General features: G+C 35.0%; 1 protein-coding gene across 5 annotated transcripts in view; it reads right to left on the reverse strand.

Moving 5' to 3' along the window:
- Positions 1-22,333, reverse strand: part of SNX14 (sorting nexin 14) — an 83,699-nt gene that overhangs the window by 43,033 nt on the left and 18,333 nt on the right. For 3 of the 5 annotated variants that reach the window (XM_029944196.1, XM_029944197.1, XM_029944193.1), the window contains exons 2-7: positions 14,937-15,057; positions 13,270-13,346; positions 13,113-13,191; positions 9,125-9,168; positions 7,291-7,378; positions 2,672-2,756 (exon numbers count right to left, since the gene is read on the reverse strand). In XM_029944196.1, the coding sequence (XP_029800056.1) occupies positions 2,672-2,756; positions 7,291-7,378; positions 9,125-9,168; positions 13,113-13,191; positions 13,270-13,346; positions 14,937-15,057 (494 nt within the window). The remainder of the gene's footprint in view (positions 1-2,671; positions 2,757-7,290; positions 7,379-9,124; positions 9,169-13,112; positions 13,192-13,269; positions 13,347-14,936; positions 15,058-22,333) is intronic. The other 2 variants (XM_029944198.1, XM_029944194.1) reach the window with 1 other exon arrangement.

The raw sequence follows: 22,333 nt of genomic DNA on the forward strand, positions 1-22,333 counted from the left end.
CCATGCATTAAAGAAATGAAAATTCAAAAATCTGAAAACCTTTTTTACAAGTCCATCTAATTCACTGTCATAATATTTAGAATACCAGGACTTCTAAATAAAACAAAAAGTCCTTCTAAGCTTTAATTCTATGGGCCTTATTAACTACAATGTTATTAATGAATCTAATCTAGCATTTTATAGCAATTTTATAATTGGGAACCACTTTTTCCATTAATAGTAGCAAATCAGCAACCCCTCTTTTGTAAAGACTCAACAATAAATTTCAAACAGGTTTGTCTATATAAATATATCATTATCACTCTCTTAGAGGCAAAATTATTTGGAAATTTTATTAAATTGATTAATTCAACTACAAATAAAAAGATAGGGCACCTGGGTGCCTCAATCAGTTAAGCATGAGACTCCTGATTTTAGTTCAGGTCATGATCTCACAGTTTGTGAGATCAAGCCCCACATCAGTATGGAGCCCACATGAGATCCTCTCTCTCTCTCTGTCCCTCTCTCTCTCTCTGTCCCTCTCTCACTTGCGCTCTCCCTCTCAAAATAAATACACATTAAAAAAAGGAGACGCATCCATTTACCCAAAGCCTGAGTTCAAAATGTTTGTCTTTAGAACCAAGACTATATTAAAAATACCTTTCCCACATTAAAACCCGTACACAAATGTTTGTAGCAGCTTTATTCATAACTGCCCAAACTTGGATGAAAGCCAAGACACCCTTCAATAGGTGAATGGATAAATGTGTATAGCCATACACTGGAATATGTCTGAGCAATAAAAAGAAATGAGCTATCAAGCCATGAAAAGACATGGAGGAGCCTTAAATACATATTTTTTAATAAAATAAGCTAGTCTGAAAAGGCCACAGTATGATTCCAACTATATCACATTCTGGAAAAGGCAAAACTTTATAGATAGTAAAAAGATCAATGACTACCAAAGGTTCATGAAGTAAAGAGGGAGAGATGATATGTGAAACTAGTAAAAACCTACAGAATGTACAACACAAAGGGTAAGCCCTAATGAAACTGTGGACTTTAATTAATAGTAACATATCAATTTTGAAATATCAATAGTAACAAATGTACCAATACAAGAGGTTAATAGGGGAAAAGAGAGAGAGATGGGCACTCTTTATATTTCTGCTCAAATTTTTCTGTAAACTTAAAACTGCTCTAAAAACTAAAATTTACTGGGGCACCTGGCTGGCCAGTTGGTGGATCATGTGACTCTTGATCTCTGGGTTGTGAGTCTGAGCCCACAATGGGTATAGAGATTAATTAAAATAAAATATTTTAGAAAAGAATAAATTTACTAAAAAATCTTTTCCTGTGTCTTTTTTCTGACTGGTTAGCCTTGACAAAATGGCTAAACACAATCAGTTTGTTTTGGCCAGTGACAGGACAATGATTAAGTTAATTTTTTTATTCAACAATTAAATTATATTCAAACTCTTCTACTTTTTGAAGATGTTGAAAGTAAAACTATTTTAGTTCTTATAATATTATAAGATGAACACAGAAAAAAAATTCAAATATAGAATTTAAAATGCTTCTCATATGTGAGGAATTACTCATACCAAAAAGAAAATAATTATCTGATTTAATTTTACTTCAACTCTGAGAATATAATTTCCCCAAGTGAACTGATTATATTAACTGATATTATGAGGGAAGGAAAACTGGTTCCATGTTTAGGTCAATTTGGGATTGGTAAGTTAAAAACTACTTAAGTAGTTAAAGCTATTTCTTTGCTCTAGGACTACTCAGAGATATTGATATGCTAGTATTTGCTGGGAATTTCCAGAAGAGGAATATAATATGTAGTAATTACCAGAAAATATGACCATGAAATCTCTTTTACACAGTTATCTATAGGGAGTAGTATGTAGTATCAATAAAGAATACCAAAAGCATTGGGAAAGCATGGACAAATACCAAATGCAAACACAAGGAAAATCAGTTTTGTAAAGAATCAAGCCTAGAACACAGAAGTGATTTTATTAAAGAAAAATTTCAGTTTGATATAAGAGCAAGAAAAGTCCCAAATGAATTTCATTCATTCAATCAGAAAATATTTGCTATGTGCAAATCATGACAGTATAAAGGCCAGGACATACACACAAAAAATGCAAATAGGTGATCCCAACCAAAGCAAAATACACAGTGAAAGACAAGAGTAGACCAAAGTATTTGACTAGACAAGAAAGTATTCAAGTATATAATTTAAACTCTATAGTAGAGTCACTAATTTTAGTAGAGAGATAACATGATAATTGTAGTATTGTGAAATTACATGGTAGTAATATACACAATGGGCTGGAATAGGTCGAAACTGTTGAAATCATTAAGAAAAAAAAAAGAGAGGAAGAGATTATGAGAGGTACCTCAGAGGAAGTAACGAAAGAAAGACTATTATTCAAAAAAAGATTAAGAGTAATCTATAATATATCCAAAAGTTAATTATATTTTAATTTTCAGATTCCTGAGTTTTTACAATCACTTATATCATACAAAATACTAAAAAAGTTTCCATTTACAGGAATACTTTCACAGCATTTGTGAATATCAATTAATGCATCAGTTTCCACACTTAGGTATTTAAGGTTGTTATATAAAAATCACTCAAACTTTGTAGTAGAAAACTTTGTATCAAACTTTGTATTACCTTTCTGACTGGCTTTAACTATCACTTCTATATGCTTCATTGCTGCTTTTAATAGTTTCTTGGTTATAATAGATGGAATATCCACCTGGAAAATTTTAACATTAAATTAACAATTTAACAACAAATTGACAACAGAAAATTTAACAATAAAACTTTAAAATAATTACCAATGAGTTACAATGGCAGGAATACTATATTTAAGATTCTGAAACACAAGATCTTAAAAGATAGAGATATTACTTAGAAATCTTTCAAAAATAATTTAAAAGCACTTTATATTCTTGGATCATACTAACTATAACTTAAGCAGTTTTTCTACCATGGTAAAGGAAATATATCTTAATATGCATACACTACATACTAAGTTTTCTCACAAAATACAGCTTTATTCTATTTCTTCGGTGTGTTTCTTTTAAATACAAAGAAAAATCTCAAGTAACATTATCCCTTTGAGACCATAAATTTGTTTATTAAGGTTACTTACAAATGAAGTTTTTCATTCAGTTTACAAGATAGATCCTCATTTTCAGCTATATGGAAAATTCTATTTTGGAATGACACTCAATTTCATCATTCCCCACAGACATTTTTCTGATTAAAGGCTGGAAACTATAGTGACTATAGTATGTTAGTGATAAAGGGTTGAGGGCTTATATGTACAAACAGAAAAGAGACAAAAAAATAACTAAGACTAAACTGCAAATAGAAAGAATCACCACAAAGCATATTTACTGACTTCAACAGGTTTATCTTCTACCACAATACTCAACACATTAAATTTTCCCTTGATCAAAGGCATGAAAAAATTGCATCACAATAAAATTTTGTGATAACTCTTCTTTTTAAATTCTGTATTAAGAAAAAGGGGGGGGAAATCATGGGCTAATAAATCTAGTAAGTGACAGATCATAAACCCCCAATTTTTAGTGATCTACCAATAAAACCCAAAGCAGTTAAAAGATATGTTGTGGCTGTATAAGATCAAACATATTCAATAAGAGAGGATATTTTTGTTATGCCTTGGTGTATGCCTTGTTGCAAAAATAACATGACTCTTCATTTCTCCCTCATTTCTTGCCCTCAGTGATTATAAATTGCTACAATATTTATCAAGCAGGATATTTGTGTTTTCAAACATTTTATAAAATCTTATCTTCTAAGAATACTCATGAAAATTTCCATTTATAAGTTCCATTTTAGAGACTTCAGGTCAGAATCAAAATAGTAAAATAATGGGTTCATCACTAAACTTTAATTAAAAAAAATATACCACCATTGTGTACCCTTAAATGATTATTTTCATGATCTCTAAACTGTCAATACATTACTTAGGCAATGGTATCAAGGACAGAACACTGTACCAGGAATCAACTGGCCAAGGCAAAATCCTTGACCCATTAGCTACCTCTGACTCTTTGTCAAAGTTAGTTTCTATATAATGGGTATAAAAATGACCTACTTCTCTTCCTGGATAAAGATGCAGATAAAATGAAAAGAAAGGATGGGGTGTCTGGGTGGCTCAGTGGGTTAAGCATCTGACTCAATGTCAGGCTCAGGTCATGATTCCATGGTCATGAAATCAAGCCCCATGTCAGACTCCGTGCTGAATGTGGAGCCTGCTTGGGATTCTCTCCCTTTCTCCCTCTGCCCACCCCCCTTCAAAAATAAACATTTAAAAAAAAAAAAGAAAAGAAAAGGACAGTTAGCATAACAATCCAAAACACAAAAGAAAATATGTGAAAATCATAGATATGAATTCTTATAACTCAATAACAGACAACTGGGTTAAAAATGGCAAAGAATCTGAATAGACATTTCTCAAAAAAAGATATACAAATGGCCAATAAGTATATGAAAAATGTGCAATGCCACAAGTCATCAGGAAAATGTAAATCAAAGCCACAATGTTACCAATTTGCATCCATTAAGCATGGTTAGAATCCAAAAATGAGGTAATAGCTGGTTCTGGCAAGAATGTAGAGAAATCAGAACCCTCATATACTACTGGTTGGAAAGCAAAATGGTATACCACTTTGGAAAAGAATCTGGCAGTTCCTCAATAAATTAAACAGAGAGTTACCATTTGACCTAACAATTACATTTCTAAGTTTATACCCTAAAAAATAAAAATATATACCCCCACAACCATCAAAAACACTTGTACACAATGCTATGGCAGCATTATCTATAATAGCCCAAAAAGTGGAAGTAATCCAAATATCCATCAGCTAATGGATGGATAAATGAAATGTGGCATATACACACAATGGAGTATTATTCAGACCTCAGAAAAAAGTCCTGATACATGCTACAACATAACATGGATGAACTTTGAAAATATTATGCCAAGTGAAAGTAACTAGTCACAACAGGCCACATATTACACGATTCCATTTATACGAAATGTCCAGGATAAACAAATCTATAGAGCCAGAAAGTCGATTGGTTGTTGGCTAGAGCTAAGAGGATGAAAAAACAAGGGTTTATGGCTAAAAAATGAGGTCTCTTTCTGGGTGACAAAAACAGTATAAAATTGTGGTGATGGTTGCATAACTCTAGGAACATGAGAAAAAACACTGAACATTTAAATGAGTGAGCTGTCTGGTATACAAAGTAGACCTCAATTAAACTGTTACCAAATAACACATTTAATGCAATCCAAGTATGAAATACTATGATTTTAAAATCACTAGGCTTTCTTGAAGCCTAACATGGGAGAGCTATTCTCCTAATTAGTAGGAGATTAATTTACTTATAAATAATTAATTTACTTATAAATTTATTTTAATGCATCAACTTTTTGATCAATTAATTTTACTTGACTTACTCTAAATTGTAATTTAAGTGGCTTACAATCAACCAATTGATATTTCTTACCAAATCTTTTATTCCAATTACACAGTCTATACGGGTGCCTTAGAATTTTTTTAAACAATACGATTAAGGCACGCTCCGGTGGCTCAGTCATTTAAGTATCGGCTCAGGTCAAAATCTTGCGGTCCGTGGGTTCAAGCACCACATAGGGCTCTGTACTGACAGCTCAGAGCCTGGATGGATCCTGCTTTGAATTCTGTGTCTCCCTCTCTCTCTGACTCTCCCCTGCTCACATTCTGTCTCTCTCTCTCCCAAAAATAATCTTGTAAACAATTTTTTAAATTAACTAAACAATATGATTAATATTTATCAACTATTTAAATTTATAAAATGGTAAAACCTCAATATGAAGAAAAATAAAGATCACAGGAAGAAATGCACAGAAAGAACCAAAAATCAGCATCAACCTACCATGATAATTAAGAGTTAACAATGATAAGGATATATATGTACTTAATACATATTAACAAGCTTTAATATGTGAGCTTTGTTTTCAATATGGAAAACTACCATATATATTATTTTCCAGCCTCTTCTACTTGATTATAAGGAAAACAATTTCTCATGTAAATAAATACTATTCCATAAAATGATTTTTCAGGGCTGCACAGGATTCTATAATTGGCATGTTCAATATTTTAATCAACGATCTTATCATTAGACATCAGATTTTCTTTTCAATTTCCTTTTTAAAATTACACTACAATCAATCTATATACATCCATTCTTACATACACCTCAGGATTATTTCTTTAAAATATATTATCAACAATATAATTAAATTTGGGAGCATAGACACTTTTAAGTCTTTTGTTAAAGATTACCAAACTGTCTTCAGTATAAGTTATACTAATTTGGATTTGTACTTGTTTTACCTTTTTCCCCACAATGACCATTACTAGACATTATGATTCTTTATCTTTCCCAATCTGATAGGCAACAGAATAGCATCTCATCAAAAAACTAGATTTATTTGATGTGAGACAAAGTATTTTCTTTTTTTTTAATGTATATTTATTTTTAGAGAGAGAGCATGAACATGGGAAGGGCAGAGAGAGAGAGAGAGAGGAAAACACAGAATCCGAAGCAAGCTCCAGGCTCTGAGCTGTCAGCACAGAGCCTGATGCAAGGCTTGAACTCACAAACTGCAAAACCATGACCTGAACCGAAGTCAGACGCCCAACCAACTGAGCCACCCAGTCACCTCGAGACAACATATTTTCAAGTGTTTACTGGCCATTTTCATTTTTCTTCTGTGACCTTATTCATATTTTTTGTTTTCTACAGTGATTGACTATTTTGTTAATTTCTCAAGCGTACAGAAACATTTAACAAGATTTATATTTATTTAGTAACCATATATATATGTATATGTATATATACACACAGACATATATCAATTTATTGTCAGCGTGTTCGAGTCTATTAAGCTGACTAGGCAGTATATAAGCATGTGTGTCTACAGCCAACATACTGTTTACTCAATAAATTCATCTAACAGGAACATGACTTTTTCCCCCTATGGTCTGTCTTCTTTATTTCTAATTACCACAAACCAAGATGGGTAAGCATTAAAGAAAGTAAAACTTATCAATAAATCAAATATGACCCATTCATCTTTTAATCTAAAAAAATTAAAAGTGAAGAAAAAACTACAGTATAGGATAAAGTAAAACTAAGATTTAAAAAAAATTTTTAGTAATAATAAAACCCCCAATCCCAAATTTCTCATTATAAATATATACCTTGTGAATCCTTCGAATCAAGACAGATGCAAAAAACCGTAACGTAATTCTCAGTTCATCAACAAAGGACTCATCATCTGTGACATCCCTTCAATTAAGAAGAAAAAGCAAGAGCTCAGAGAAATACACAATTACTCTTTCTACAAAGCCAGGAAAGTTCAGACCGTACTCTTTTTTTCCATTTATTTATGCTATTTTCCTCTGCTTTTTTAACAAATAATGCATTACATTCCAGAATAAAAGATTAAAATTTACAAAGAAAAAATAAACATCTCCCATAATTCTAGTACCAACACCTAATCATTACTAAATTGTAGTATATATTTCCTTGTAGACAACCACATGCACACAGTTCTATTTTTACAATACTAGAATCATTTTCTAAGCATTATTAAAGAAATTTCTAAGAAATAGAACAATAATTTTGGAGGAGCAACAGAATATAAAATTTTAATTTGGTTTAAAAGTTAAAGATTAATAATATAAACTGATAGTAAAAGGTAAAAAAAATAATTCTATTTGAGAAAGAAAATAAACTGAAACTCAAGAATTTTTAAATGGAAATTTTGATAACTTTCTGAGAAGCTACTTTTCCTTTTCCTGAAGTCTTGAGGTCCTTAAAAGAATTAGGTCACTTCCCTAATCAAAGCAAGCAAGAAAGGTATGCATAATGGTGATATCCTGAACTTGGAGATGGGTAATACTAAGTCCCTTGGCAGAATAAAGAGAATTCTATTAACCATGCTCCCCACTGTTAATCCCAGGGAAGTGGCTATTTCAGCATCAATAACTACAGTGAAAATACATACTTTAATATTTAGAAATAGAGCCAGCTTTTACGAAGAGTCATAACACGGGCAGGAGTAAGGGGAGTCTTCACAATGGGATTCATTATACAAAAAGACTTATCACCAGCTTTACTTAAATGGCAAATGCCCCATATTTAAAGACAGAATCCAACATTAAAATATTAATTTACATAGCTTTTCAGGAAAATATGGCATATAAACTGGATATTAAGTTTAATACACACAGAACTTCTCACCACCAGTTTTTAATCAGAAAATTCAAAATATATAAAATTAAGACAGATGTCATTCAATATTACACGTATAAGTCAAACAGATGTTAAGTGTTGAAATATATAACTAAAGACACGATGCTTTTGTAAGGAAACATTTACTAAATACATAACTTGAATTTCTGATTCTCAAACTAGATTAATTCTTCATATCTAGAGTATTATCTATATCCTTCCAAGGCAGAGGGCACTTGTACATCCATAGCAGATACTAAAAACAGTTACTTTGGGAAAAAAAAACAGTAATATTCCAGGAGAATTCTAATAAAATTATCTTTCAATTTAATGAAACATCTGAATATAAATTTTCCTCTTAATGTACAATTATTTCAAATGTAAAAAGTACATACAAAATACTATGTTACTACATTTAGGAGTGATGAGAAATTCTCTAGGTTAATTTTCCTTCAAAAGGCAGCCTAGGTTTTTTTCTTCTTTGCTGTGACTAAACTGTCAATTGATTGCCTATGTCTATGGTTCTTATCTAGGGCCACACATCTGGCAATCTCTGAAGACATTTTTGGTGGTCACAATTAAGAGGATGAAGGGGTACTACTGGTATCTAATGGGAAAAGGCCAGGAGTTCTGCTAAATATCCTATAATACAAAGGACAGCCCCTCCAAAAACAGAATTACTTGGCCTAAAATGTCAATAGTGCCAAAGTTGAGAAATCCTGGCCTACACTGAGAACCTTTTGTTAGCATACTTAATGGTACTCACTAAAGAAAACAGGTATTATAGAAAGAACATACCTGTACCACGGATAAACAAAGTTTTCCAACACTAATTCAAGGACCTGTATAAAAATTGTTTTTTAAAGAAAAATAAAATTAATTAACTAATTCTAGGAAAATAAACCATACTACTAAGTAATACATATTACCAAGAACCAATTTTATTCTCCCAAATATTGACATCTAATATACTTTCACAAGACAAAGTTTATATGTCAACCTTACATAGCTGTTGTGATGATCAAGGGGTGCCTGGGTGGCTCAGTTGGTTAAGCGTCCAACTCTTGATTTTGGCTCAGGTCATTATCTCAAGGTTCCTGAGTCCAAGCCCCATGGTGGGCTCTGCGCTGACAGCAAAGAGCCTGCTCAGGATTCTCTCTGTCCCCCCCACCTCTCTGCCCCTTTCCCACTCCTATGCACGCACTCTCTATCTCTCAAAAATAAACATTAAAAAAAATAACATATGTGAAAGCCATAAAACTCCATAAAAAGAAAAATTGCTATAGAATTATATACACACTTTTCTAAATATTCCCACAATTTAAAAAAAATATATATCCTGAAATTGTTCCTGACTCTGAAGATTCACTGAACTAGAAGTTCTATGAAAAGAAGAAAAATAATAGGTTAGTCTTTTGGATTCCTAACTTTCTCCATAAATCAGTATTTCTTTAATAAAATGAAGAAACAAGTAGGTTAGACTTACATAAGGATCTAATTTAGGTAGAAGTGATTACTTCAGAAGGGAGAATCATAACTAAAGAAACTATGAGGTGGACTTCTGGGGTGCTTTGTTTCTTGATCTGGGATCTGGTTATATGGACATGTTCACTTTGTGAAAACTTTAGCCTATAAATTTATACTCAGCATATAAATTATAAGTAAAAAAAATAACAGAACTAGAAACCCTAGGTGTTAAATCTTCCGTTTCTTGGGGCACCTGGGAGTCAGTTGAGCATCTTTTTGGTTTCAGCTGAGGTCATGATCTCACAGCTTGGGAGTTTGATCCATGCACTGGGCTCTCTGTGCTGACAGTGCAGAGCCTGCTTGGGATTCTCTCTCTGCCCCTTCCCTGCTTGCTCTCTCCCTCTCTCTCTCAAAATAAATAAACATTAAAAAAAAAAATTTCCATTTCTTGTGGCTGGGCGTAGCAGTATGTTAATTTCTAAAACACTGGCAACAGGGGTGCCTGGATGGCTCAGTCAGTTGAGCATCCAACTTCAGCTCAGGTCATGATCTCCTGGTTCATGAGTTCAAGCCCCATATCATGCTCTGCTGGTAGCACAGAGCCTGCTCCAGATTGCATGTCCTCTGTATCTATGTCCTCAGATCCTGTCTTTTCTCTCAGACCCTCCCCTGCTCATGATGTCTCTCTCTCAAAAATATAAACATTAAAAAAAAAGTGGCTATCGCAAATGTAGAACTAAAAGATTTAAAAAATAATAAAAAATTAAAAAAGACTTGCAACAGTGGGCAGTAACTTTTAAAAGCAGTAGGGAGGGAATGAAACAATATATCTAACCTGACTACATGCCTATATTCCTTCTCTGGCAGCAGTAAGAAAGGTTGCAGATTCTCTAAATATTAAAGCAAGATTTGATTTTTTTTTATTAGAAAAACTAAGCACTAGTGATTACAAATTGGGAAAATAAGATATATAGAAGCAGGATTATGACACAGGAGACTAGAAAGTCTGCCTCAGCAAATATTATGATTTTATATCCTGAGTAGTTCTTTTCTACAGCTCCATTGTTCAGTCCTTATTTTTTCACCCCTAAATTGTAGCAACAGCCTCTAAACTAGTCTCCCTCTTTCCAAGCTAGCTCACTTCTACCCTCTACAAAGCTGTTAGAGTAATCTAAAACATACATTTGAACATATTACTCCCTCTGCATAAACCCTCAATTTATCAAACCACAATATATCAAAGTAACAAAAGTGGAGCTCCACTGATTTTAAAGGAGTCAGAGAAAGATACCTGCCAGCAGCTGTGGCCATTTACTTTCTTTTCCCCTCCCACTGTATCCTTGAGTCACATCTGAAAACTCCAGTTGCACAGTTCAAAACTCACTTACTTCCATAATCAATTAAACTCCTTAAGCAAAGCCCTTTTAGTCTTCTGATGATCTGATTTCTGAAGGGCCATATAAGAACTGGTTAAGAACTAAGCCAGACATGGGTTTTAGAGTGACTTCTGCTACCAAGCAGCTATGAACTTAAGAAAATTACTAAAATCCTCTAAAGCCCAGTTTTGGTAAATTCATCAATAATAGCACCTATTTTACAGGTTGTATGACTTCAGGAAATAATGTTAAGTAACCAGTAGAGTGCCTAATACATAGCAAGTAACCAATAAATATTAGCTGCTAGAATACAATACTTCATTGCCCACATTCTGCCTCACATTTTGCCCTCCAGCTTACTGAACACCTTGTTTCAAAGCCTCTCTTTCCTTTCAAAAGCTCTTCCTAACCCATGAAATACCCTTTTCCACACTATCAGTCTGGCAAACTTCTAGTTATACTTTCTGACTGCCCCTCTCAACAGTTACACATTTCTTCCTCTGTACTAGTAATATACATTGCACCATTTCATTCATTTTTGCCTGCATTTACATTACATTGTATTTATTGTTTATATGTCTACCTCCCCTCTTAGACTGAAGTTCCTAGAAGAAAGGAACCATAGCTTATTTCTCCTTTTATTCCTGGAGCCAAGTCCAGTTCCTGCCTATAGTAAAATCTCAAAAAAATGTTTTTAAATGTAAGAGCTAATATTTAGTGAACACCAATACATGCTAGGCAGTAAACAAAGAGCTTCACTTAAGTTTTGCATTTTTTTTAAAGAAATAAATGAAGTATGAAAGACACAAATAATACTCTTGCTAGAGGTCTTATCTTCAGCAGACCTCATCCAATCAGCACTCTCCAATAAAAATGTAATGTGAGCCACATAGGTAATCTTAAATTTTCTAGTAAAATTTAAGTAAAAAGTAAAAAGAAACAAGTGAAATTAATTTTATGGTATATTTTATTTAAACCAATATATCTAAAATATTATCATTTCAACATGTTATCATTAAAATATAAAATAAAATATTTTACCTTCCTTTTTTCTTACTAAATCCTCAAAATCACATCTCAATTTAGGCCAATACAGTTCAAGTCATTTACTAACAGCCATATGTGGCCAGTGGCTACCATACTAGACAGCATAGACTTAAATCAAGGAATATTAAAGATGAAAAAGGACTTATAGAAGAAACAAAAAAGAAAAGTGCCAACAGTTTGGCATTTATGCAGCATACTTTTAGCCAAATGATACAAATTAGGAAAAAAAAAGATAATCAGGCAAGATTCAGAAGCCTAATGATACTCTTCAACTAATTAGCATCCAATTTAATTCAGTACGTATCTATCAACTACCAACAAATATCTGGCACTACAGTTAGTGCTGGGAACAAATGGGACCTCATTCTCTGCCTTCAAACATTTGACTGCTTTCTCAGATCAATGGGGAAACAAGTCTCTAAAAAAAAATAACTAAAATGTATATGTTACCAAAAAGGTACATATGAAATGTGACTGCAACAAAGATAAGGGAGCATTCTTTCTATTCCTACATAATGGGGAAACAGTGTCGTCTGCTCTACCCTCCACCAAGTTTCAAAATTGGGATCATAATTCAGCAGGACAGCCTTATAGTTCAGGTCTCCTTTTGCAATTACAAAATAGTATTGCCTTACCATAAAAATGATTATTGTTATACAAGTTAAGCAATATCTAGGTAAAACAGTGCTTTCTTTGGCTAAAATGTCCAGTTAAATTAGACATGGGATCCAAAAATATTTCTAACTTACATCTGGGTTGCATATTTCACAATAACCAACTACCTAGTCAAGAATTGATTAGGTGGCATATTTTAAGATGTTCCATGACTAAATTTTCAATAGGTATTTAATATTTTATTCCTGAGCATATTTGACAATGTTAATCAAATCAGTTACCTCTGAGAGAGACGCATCGACCTTGGAAGAAATTTTCAGATCTAGCCAGGGCTGGTAGTTTTCAAGTAGTAAGGAAGGCCTAAAGAAAAGCATACAGTTAAACTGCTTGAAATCCAAAAGGTAATTGGAAGATCAAATAAAAAAATGTTGAACTTACCTATGTCGTTTACATTTCACTTTACCACAAACAGCACAGCTTCGACCTTGAGGAAATAATTCTTGAAGTCCTAACTGCTAAAAAAGGGAAATGAGGAAGAGGAGAGATTTCTCTTTACTTTACACATAATCTTTACTAAAGAGAAGCAACTTTTCAAAAGCTTATTAATCAATGTATAAATTTAGCAAATTTTTAAAAAAATTATCACTTTTCTGCTGTAACACTGAAATTCATCCTTTAAACACTGCTGGCTGAACTAAACTGCCAAATAAAAAAGAAAAAATACCTGATTAAATGTACTATCATACCTAAGCCAAATTCCCAAGCTTAAAATTAAGGTCAGTTGTTATGTTTGCTTATTAAGAAAAGAAAAATCAGTTATATTTGAAAATGATACTCTACTGAAAAAATGTAAGAAAAAACTATTTTCTATTTCTCTATAACCTGAACTCCAATTAGGAGAAAGAGAAGTAATGTTCCTGACCAAATATGGAGCATCATCACTGGGGGCACCTGGGGAGGTTCAGTTGGTTAAGTGTCTCATTCTTGATTTCGGCTCAGGTCATGATCTCATGGTCATGGGATCAAGCCTCAGGTCTAGTTCTGCACTGAGCATGGGAGCCTGCTTGGGATTCTCTTTCTGCCCCTACCCCACTCATGCACACATGTGAACAGGCTGTCTCTTTCTCTCAAAATTATTTATTCAAATATGCAGCACTCCTTTCCTGTTTTTTCTCTGAGTAGAAATAATCAACAAACCTAAAAAGAGGGACTGAATCAACTTGAAGAATTATTAAGCAAGACTTCAAAATATCTACACACTAGTGACTCTGCCTACTCAACATAGATTCAGTACACTACCACCCTAATGAAATCTCAGACATACAAATTATTTTGGTTAAGCAAACTTTCTCATTATTTGTCTCTTTTTATGGAGAAAATAAAACATTTAGGAAATTAACAGGATTAGGTCATTTGATCCAGAGTTCTCTAATTGTGTCTATGCCTCAGAATCAACTGGAAAGCCTTTAACAAATACTGATTACGAGGCCCTAATCAAGAACTGTTCCATCAAAATCTGGTGGGAAGGCCTAAGAATCTCTATTTTAAAGATTCCTCAAGTGATTCTACTGTATAACCAACTTTGGGAACCTCTGTCTTAATTTATTGTCTTCATAGTTAATATGCAGTTAGAGAACACTCTAAAATTATGGATCTCGGGACACATGGGTGGCTCAGTTGGTTAAGCATCCAACTTCAGCGCAGGTCATGATCTCACATTCATGAGTTTGTGAACTATGCTGACAGCTCAGAGCCTGAAGCCTGCTTCGGATTCTGTATCTCCCTCCCGGTCTGTCCCTCCCCTGCTCACATTCTGTCTCTTGCTCTCTCAAAAATAAACAAACATTAAAAAATAAAATAAAATTATGGATCTCAACTTTTTGAAAATTTTGTATTTTCTTTTCATAGGCCCCTGTAGAACTATATGCCTTCAAAAATATACACATACATAAATATCATTTTTAATATGTTCTGATGTCTTACACTAGTAAATAACAGCAGATGAATTCTTTTAATCACTGCTTTAACATACTTTCAGTAAAAATATCAAACAGCACAGATAAGACACACAGACACTTTTAAAAATAAGAACACATAAATTTTACCTTGGGTTTGTATTTTATTGTGAAGAATATATTTGGTAAGAGAGAATCTGGTCCCAGTGAGCAATAGAAGGTAACAACTCCAGCAACAAATGACCAGAAGATCATTAAAACATGAAGATACCTTAGAAATAAATGAAAATAATTATTACAACCAAAAAGTATAAAATTTAAGTTATTCCTTCATTGATTCAACAAGTATTTATTAAGCATCTGCCATATCAGACTGAACACTGATCTTCAATCGTCATGTCTGTGATGCGCTTATTCAACTTTAAGGATCACAGAATGCATGCTATCAAATGTACATTTCATTTAAAGTATAAGAAAGTATAAATGTTCAATATTTCATAATTTGATACGTAGGTTGTTATGTTTGACTAGCCTATATTTTTCCAAAATACGTTCCAGTAATATTGGTAGTATTCATACACCATCAAAATATTGATTATTTTTCATTAAACAAAAAAAAACTTTACTATCTATTATTTTGGGCTACCAAGTACTAGGCTCTAGCACTGCCATGATCTTTATATGCATGGAAAACATGGTCTAATAGATGTAATAGGTAAGTAAATGAATACAATACAGTGTGATCATGTGTTCTATATTATGACAAGAGAAAGCATACATAATACAGGAACACCTCAGGCAGAATAGATAACCCAAATTTAAAAGGACAGAAAAGCTTTTTTCAAAGAAAGCAGTATCTATGGAAAAGCTTAAGAGAGAAGCAGAAACCCAACAAAAACGAATAGGGTAGAGAAATGAGGGACTTAGAACGAGGCTAGGAAAATTCAAACTTGATAAAACTACATGAACTAAGATTTGAGAACAGCTCCAAGGAGGAAGTGGCTTTAAAATGAATCTTTAAAAAAAAAAAAAAAAAACAGAGGTGCCTGGGTGGCTGTCAGTTAAGAGTCCCACTTTGCCTCAGGTCATGATCTCACGGTTCATGAGTTCAAGTCCCACTTCGGGCTTGCTGCTGTCAGCACAGAGTCCACTTTGGATCCTCCGTCTCCCTCTCTTTCTGCCCCTTCCCTGCGTATGCTCTCTCTCTGTCTCAAAAATAAACAAACATTAAAAACAAAAAAACAAAGAAGCAGAAGGCAGATGATATGGAGTCATAAAGTAAGTCACCTTAATACAGGCAGTCCTCATATTTCCCAGTCTGATATACACAAACTTTCGATAGCACAATTCTCTGAAACACCAGTCCCTCAAAAACAGTTCAAATTCCAATTTCCACATTATAGAATAATAGTTAATAGATATAACTGATAACTGTATAAAGTAGAAACTTTGGTGCTGGCTCCTCAGTCTACAAATCACTATGTAATGAGAGGAAAATGAAGCTAGTTCACAGAAAAAAGAGAAAAAGGGAAGTGAAGATAGTATTGGTTGCATTTTAAATCCCAGTTCTACGTGTCTCTGAGGCCTAGCTACACTCTAGTTCTTTCTGTACTTAGAAAACCTTCCAATGATTCCATTCTTTGCCGAACCTAGTATAAGTTTAGTTTCTTTCATCTACCACAAGTAACACTTAGGAGAAAATGAAGAGTTTTAAGAAGATTTTAGGAATTTTTTTTAATTTTTTTTAATGTTTTTTATTTTTGAGAGACAGAGAGAGACAGAACAAGCAGGGGAGGGTCAGAGAGAGAGGGAGACACAGAATCTGAAGCAGGCTCCAGGCTCTGAGCTAGCTGTCAGCACAGAGCCCGATGCGGGGCTGGAACCTACGAACCATGAGATCATGACCAGAGCTGAAGCCAGAAGCCGACACTTAACCGACTGAGCCACCCAGGTGCCCCAGGAATTTTTAAAAGTTTTATGAAGGGAGTAGTATCACAAGACTGTATAATCAAAAGACCACCCTGGCTGCAATATAGAGATAGCTGCCTAAACTGGAAACATACAGGCTAATTAGAAAGCTGCAGTAATCTACGGGAGTAAGAGATAGATAGCCTATACAGTGATAAAAATCTGATTGTTCTGCAACACCTAAGAGGAAAAATTAAGAGGACTGAGTTGTTGATTATGTGAGCTGAAGTGATAGGTAAAAAAATCGATTCTTTTTGGACATGCTAAATTTCAAGTACCTTAAAACATGGCAAGCTGAAATGCTTCATAACCAGTTAAATATTGGGTAATTTATATCTCTGCAGAGAATATGGGCTAATGAAAATATTTTGGGGATTATCACATAAAGGTCACTGAAGTCATGGGAATAAATGAAATGATGAAGGGAAAAGCTGCAGAATGAAAAAAAAAGAGATATTTAAGAAATAAGCAGAGCCAGAGAAATTTATAAAGGAATCTAGTAATTAGAAGAGCTTGAAAGAAAACCAAGGATCAAGTCATAAAAGCTGTTAAGGTAAAAATCAATCAATCAATCAACAGGGACAAAGTAGTTAACATGATCAAATATTTGTAAAATTAAGTAAGAGAGAGTTTAGCAACTGAGAACTTTTAGCAACAATAAAAGGCACTGATGAACTGGTAAAAGCAATCTTAGTAGAATGGCAAACAACCACAGTGGATTATAGAGTGAAATGGAAATAAACAAGTAAAATTGGCAAATATGGATAATTCTTTTTAAAGGAATGATAGGTTAAAGTGGTGGCTGGAGGGAGACAATGAGTGAAAATGTTTAGTAAAACCTAATCATATTTAAATGTTGACAGGACAGAAGGAGATAAAAGAAAAAGAGGAAGGAGAGAAGAGCTAATTGAATAATGTCCTAGAGACATAGGTAGATTCAGAGTACCTAGAGTAGGTGGGATTCAGAGCCTAAATAGAATTGCTATAAGAGGGAAAGATATCTCTTCCCAAATACCAGAAAGAACAGATGGATGGGAATTCAGTTAAACCTGTCAGTTCAGCAGTGAGGATTAAAAGCAATATGGTGGCCTTCAAGTGAAATAAGAGATACTCAGAGAAAAAGTCAAAGGTTGCAAGATAAGAAGTTCTAGCAGATTGGGGAAGTTCTGAAATAGCTGCTCAGGAAAAGTAAAGACAAGGATATTCTGAAGAACTGCTGGACAGTACTGAAGCAGAAGAAAAGGGGGAGGAAGAGTTGGGGAGAGGGAGGGAGGCAAATCATGAGAAACTTTTGAATTCTGAGAACTAAGGGCTGAAGAGGGAGGGCGGAAGGAGAAGAGGAGGTGATGGTCATGGAGAATGGCACCTGTGGGGAACAGCACTGGGTGTTATATGGAAGGGAGCTCCGTAAACTTCGTCCGCCCGATCTATCGAACTGAGAAGGACATTACTCTCATATGCAAGAGTGGAAGGAGAAAATACAGACTCCAGAAAGAGGACAACCTCAAAGATGCCTGAGTGAGTGAGTGCAAACTGGGGAGATTGGAAAACAGGCCAGCCCAAGAAGGGCAGGGGAGGTGAGAGCCCCAGCCCAACACAGGGAATGCGCATGGAGCCCCTGAGACACAAAGTGAAGAGAAAGAGAAACTGAGCACACTCATGGTACTGTCTCTGGAGAAGTGATAAAGAACGTTTACCCTGCACAGAGAGGAAAACTCTCACTCCATATGTAACTGCTGGGTAGCACGAATCCTGAACCCGGTGACACAAGGGAAAAAACAGCCCTCACCCCTGCGCAATCCCAGCAGGGAGTTGGCAGCGGTGGCAGCGGTGGCGCGTGCTTCGGCTTTAGCTGCAGGAGCGGGAGCGCGCACCTCATTTCCACAGCGCATCACGCCTCCGGCATTGGGCGTTCGGATCCCAAATCCCGGGTGCCAACAGGGAAAAAATAGCCTCACCTCTATGCAATCCTGGCTGCGAGTTGGCAGAGTTGGCAGCAGTGTCTGTGGGGGTGGGCACTTCGCCTCCAAGAAGCACTTCTAGCAGCGGCAGTGCAAATCTCTGCTGGCCCAAGAGAAACTGCTCCCTCCCACTACAAGATCCCAGCTAAGAAGCCAGCTGCCAAAGCAAGTACATCTCATCTGTGGTAGCATAAAAGTACATGGACTAGGATTTTGAAGCTGGGCAGGCCTGGAAAATACAGCTTGGCTCAGCTGCGGCACAAGGAGATGGGACTCATTACAGTGGCCTGAAGCACTTAGTTCTATCAGAACATGGGGCGCTGCCATTCATCTCTCCGCAACCACAAAGGTGGGGCCTCCAAGAGCAGACCCCTAGACCTATCTACACCAAACAACGCCTATCAGTGAGGGGGAGATGCTGCTTTTCTTGTACTTATTTATTATTATTATTATTATTATTACCCTTTTTACTTTTTAAAATTTTTAATCTTTATTTTCCTTTTCCTTTCTCACTTTTTTTTAATTCTCTTGCCATCCAGATATAGTCTCCCATACCACATCCTTGTCTCTCCCGTAGACTGGTTATACATTTTTAGAATGTCCATTGTCCTTTGTTGTCTCTGCCCCCCTCATTTGTTTCCACTATTCTTTTCTTCACTTTCCTCTCCCTTTTCTTTTCTTCCTTTCCCCCTTTTGTTTGATTGATTTGTCTGTGCATTTGAGTGCTTCTGTTCCCTGTGTTGTGGTCTGTATGTTTTCCATTTCAGGGCTACCCCAAGAAACAACCCAAATTACCCTTAACAGAGAGTCCCAAATATCACTGAGTAGGGATATAAAATAATCAAAGGCACAATAAGAGAAACTGGTAAACACCATTAAAAGAACATTTCTGGAAACAACAGGCCCTGGACAGTCAATAAGCCTCCTTTAACAGAGCAATACTAACATGTGCACACTGCACAACAAGCTTTTTAAAACTGACAAGAGACAGAAAACTAGACAAAATGACAAAAGAACTGTCCCCAGAAGAAACTCGAGAAGAAGTCACAGCCACAGAACTGCTCAAAACAGATATCAGCAACAACTGAATAAGAATTTAGAACAATTGTCATAAAATTAATAATGGGGCTTGAAAAAAGCATCAGAGAAGCTACTGATACAATGACAAGGGACTTTCAAAATAGCTGTGATGAGTTAAAAAGACTATAAATTAGGTGAATAATAAAATGGAGGTGGCCACTTCACGATTGAAGAGGCAGTGAGAAGAATAGGTGAATTAGAAGACACAGTTATAGCAAAAGAGGAAGACGAGAAAAGAGAAATTGATACATGAGCAGGAAAGGAGGATTTGAGACCTGAGTGATAAATCAAACATAACAACATCCACATCATAGGAATTCCTGAAGAGGAAGAGAGTGAGGTCCTAAAGAGATACTAGACCAAACTATGAGAATTTCCCAAATCTAGGAAAAGAAATAGACATTCAAATTCAAGAGGAACAAAGAACCTCCTTAAGACATAATTTGAATCGACCTTCTGCACAACATATCATAGTGAAACTGGCAAAATATAAAGATAGAAAATTCTGAAAGCAGTTTGGGAGAAAAGGGCCCTAACATACAAAGGGAAACCTATCAGAGTGGTTACAGACCTATCGAATGAAACTTGGCAGACCAGGAAGGAATGGCAGGAAATCTTCAATGTGATGAACAGAAAAAACATGAAGCCAAGAATCCTTTATCCAGCAAGTCTGTCATTCAAAATAGGAGAGATAAAGGTGTTCCCAAATAAACAAAAATTGAGAGAATTCATCACCACCAAACCAGCCCTACAAAACATCCTAAGAGGGACTCTATGAGGGAAATGTTGCAAAGACTACAAGGTGCCAGAGACACCACTATAAACATGAATTCTAGGGAGAACACAATGACTCTAAACCCACATTCTTCAATAATAACACTGAATGTCAATGGACTGATGCTCCAACCAAACGACACAGGGTAGCAGAATGGATAAAAAAAACAAAATCCATCTATTTGCTGTCTACAAGACACTCATTTTAGACCTGAAGATACCTTCAGATCGAAAGTAAGGGGATGGAGAAATATCTATCATGCAACCGGATGTCAAAGTAAAGTCGGAGTAGCCATACTTATATCAGACAAACTGGACTTAACAGTAAAGGCAGTAACAAGAGATGAAGAAGGACATTATATAATAATTACAGGGTCTCTCCATCAGGAAGAGCTAACAATTATAAACATCTATGCGCCTAATTCAGGAGTGCCCAAATAATAAAACAATCACAGACAGAAACAATCTTATTGATAATAATGTGCTAATTACAGGGGACTTTAATACTCCACTGATAGCAATGGATAGATCAACCAGACAGAAAATCACTAAAGAAACAATGGAACTGAACAACACATTGGAATAGATGGAATTCATAGATATATTCAGAACTCTGCATCCTGAAGTTAGGAAATTCACCTTCTCCTCGAGTGCACATGGCACATTCTCCAAGATAGATTACATACTGGGGCATAAAGCAGCCCTCTATAAAAATAAACGAATTGAGATCATACCATGCACACTTTCAGATCACAATGCTATGAAACTTGAAACTAACCACAGGAAAAAGTCTGGAAAACCTCCAAAAATGTGGAGGTTAAAAACCACCCTACTAAAGAATGATTGGGCTAATCAGGCAATTAGAGAAGAAATTAAAAATATATATGAAAACAAAAATACAACAATCCAAAATCTCTGGGATGCAGCAAAGGCAGTCCTAAGAGGAAAATATATTGCAATCTAGGCCTATTTCAACAAACTAGAAAACGTTCAAATTTAAAATCTAACAGAGCACCTAAGGGAACTAGGAGGGGAGCAGCAAGGGCACCACAAACCCATCAAAAGAAAAGAATTAATAAAGATCAGGGCAGAAATAAACAATATAGAATCCAAAAAAGCTGTTGAGCACATTGAGGAAATCAAGAGTTGGTTCTTTGAAAAAATAAATAAAATTGATAAACCTCTAGCCAGGCTCCATAGAAAGAAAAGAGAGAGCACCCAAACAGACAAAATCATGCATGAAAGTGGATAATTACAACCAATCCCTCAGAAATACAAGCAATCATTAGAGATTACTATGAAAAATTATTAGCCAACAAACTGGACAACCTAGATGAAATGGACAAACTCAAACTGAAGAGACAGAAAGCATGAATAGACTGCCAAAATTCAAACTGAAGAGACAGAAAGCATGAATAGACCAATAACCAGTGAAGAAATCGAATCCATTATCAAAAATCTCCCAATGAATTAGAGCCCAGGGCCAGATGGCTTCCCAGGGGAACTCTACCAGACATTCAAAGCAGAGCTAATACCCAATCTTTTCAAACTATTCCAAAAAATAGAAATAGAAAGAAAACTTCCAAACTCATTCTACAAAGCCAGCATCACCTTGATACCCAAACCAGAGACCCAACAAAAAATGAGAACTACAGACCAATATCCTTAATGAATACAGATGCAAAAATACTCAACAAGATACTGGAAAATCGAGTTCAACAGCATATAAAAAAATTATCCATCATGATCAAGTGGGATTCATTC

Source organism: Suricata suricatta, chromosome 7 (genome assembly GCF_006229205.1).
Source record: "Suricata suricatta isolate VVHF042 chromosome 7, meerkat_22Aug2017_6uvM2_HiC, whole genome shotgun sequence".
NCBI lineage: Eukaryota > Metazoa > Chordata > Mammalia > Carnivora > Herpestidae > Suricata > Suricata suricatta.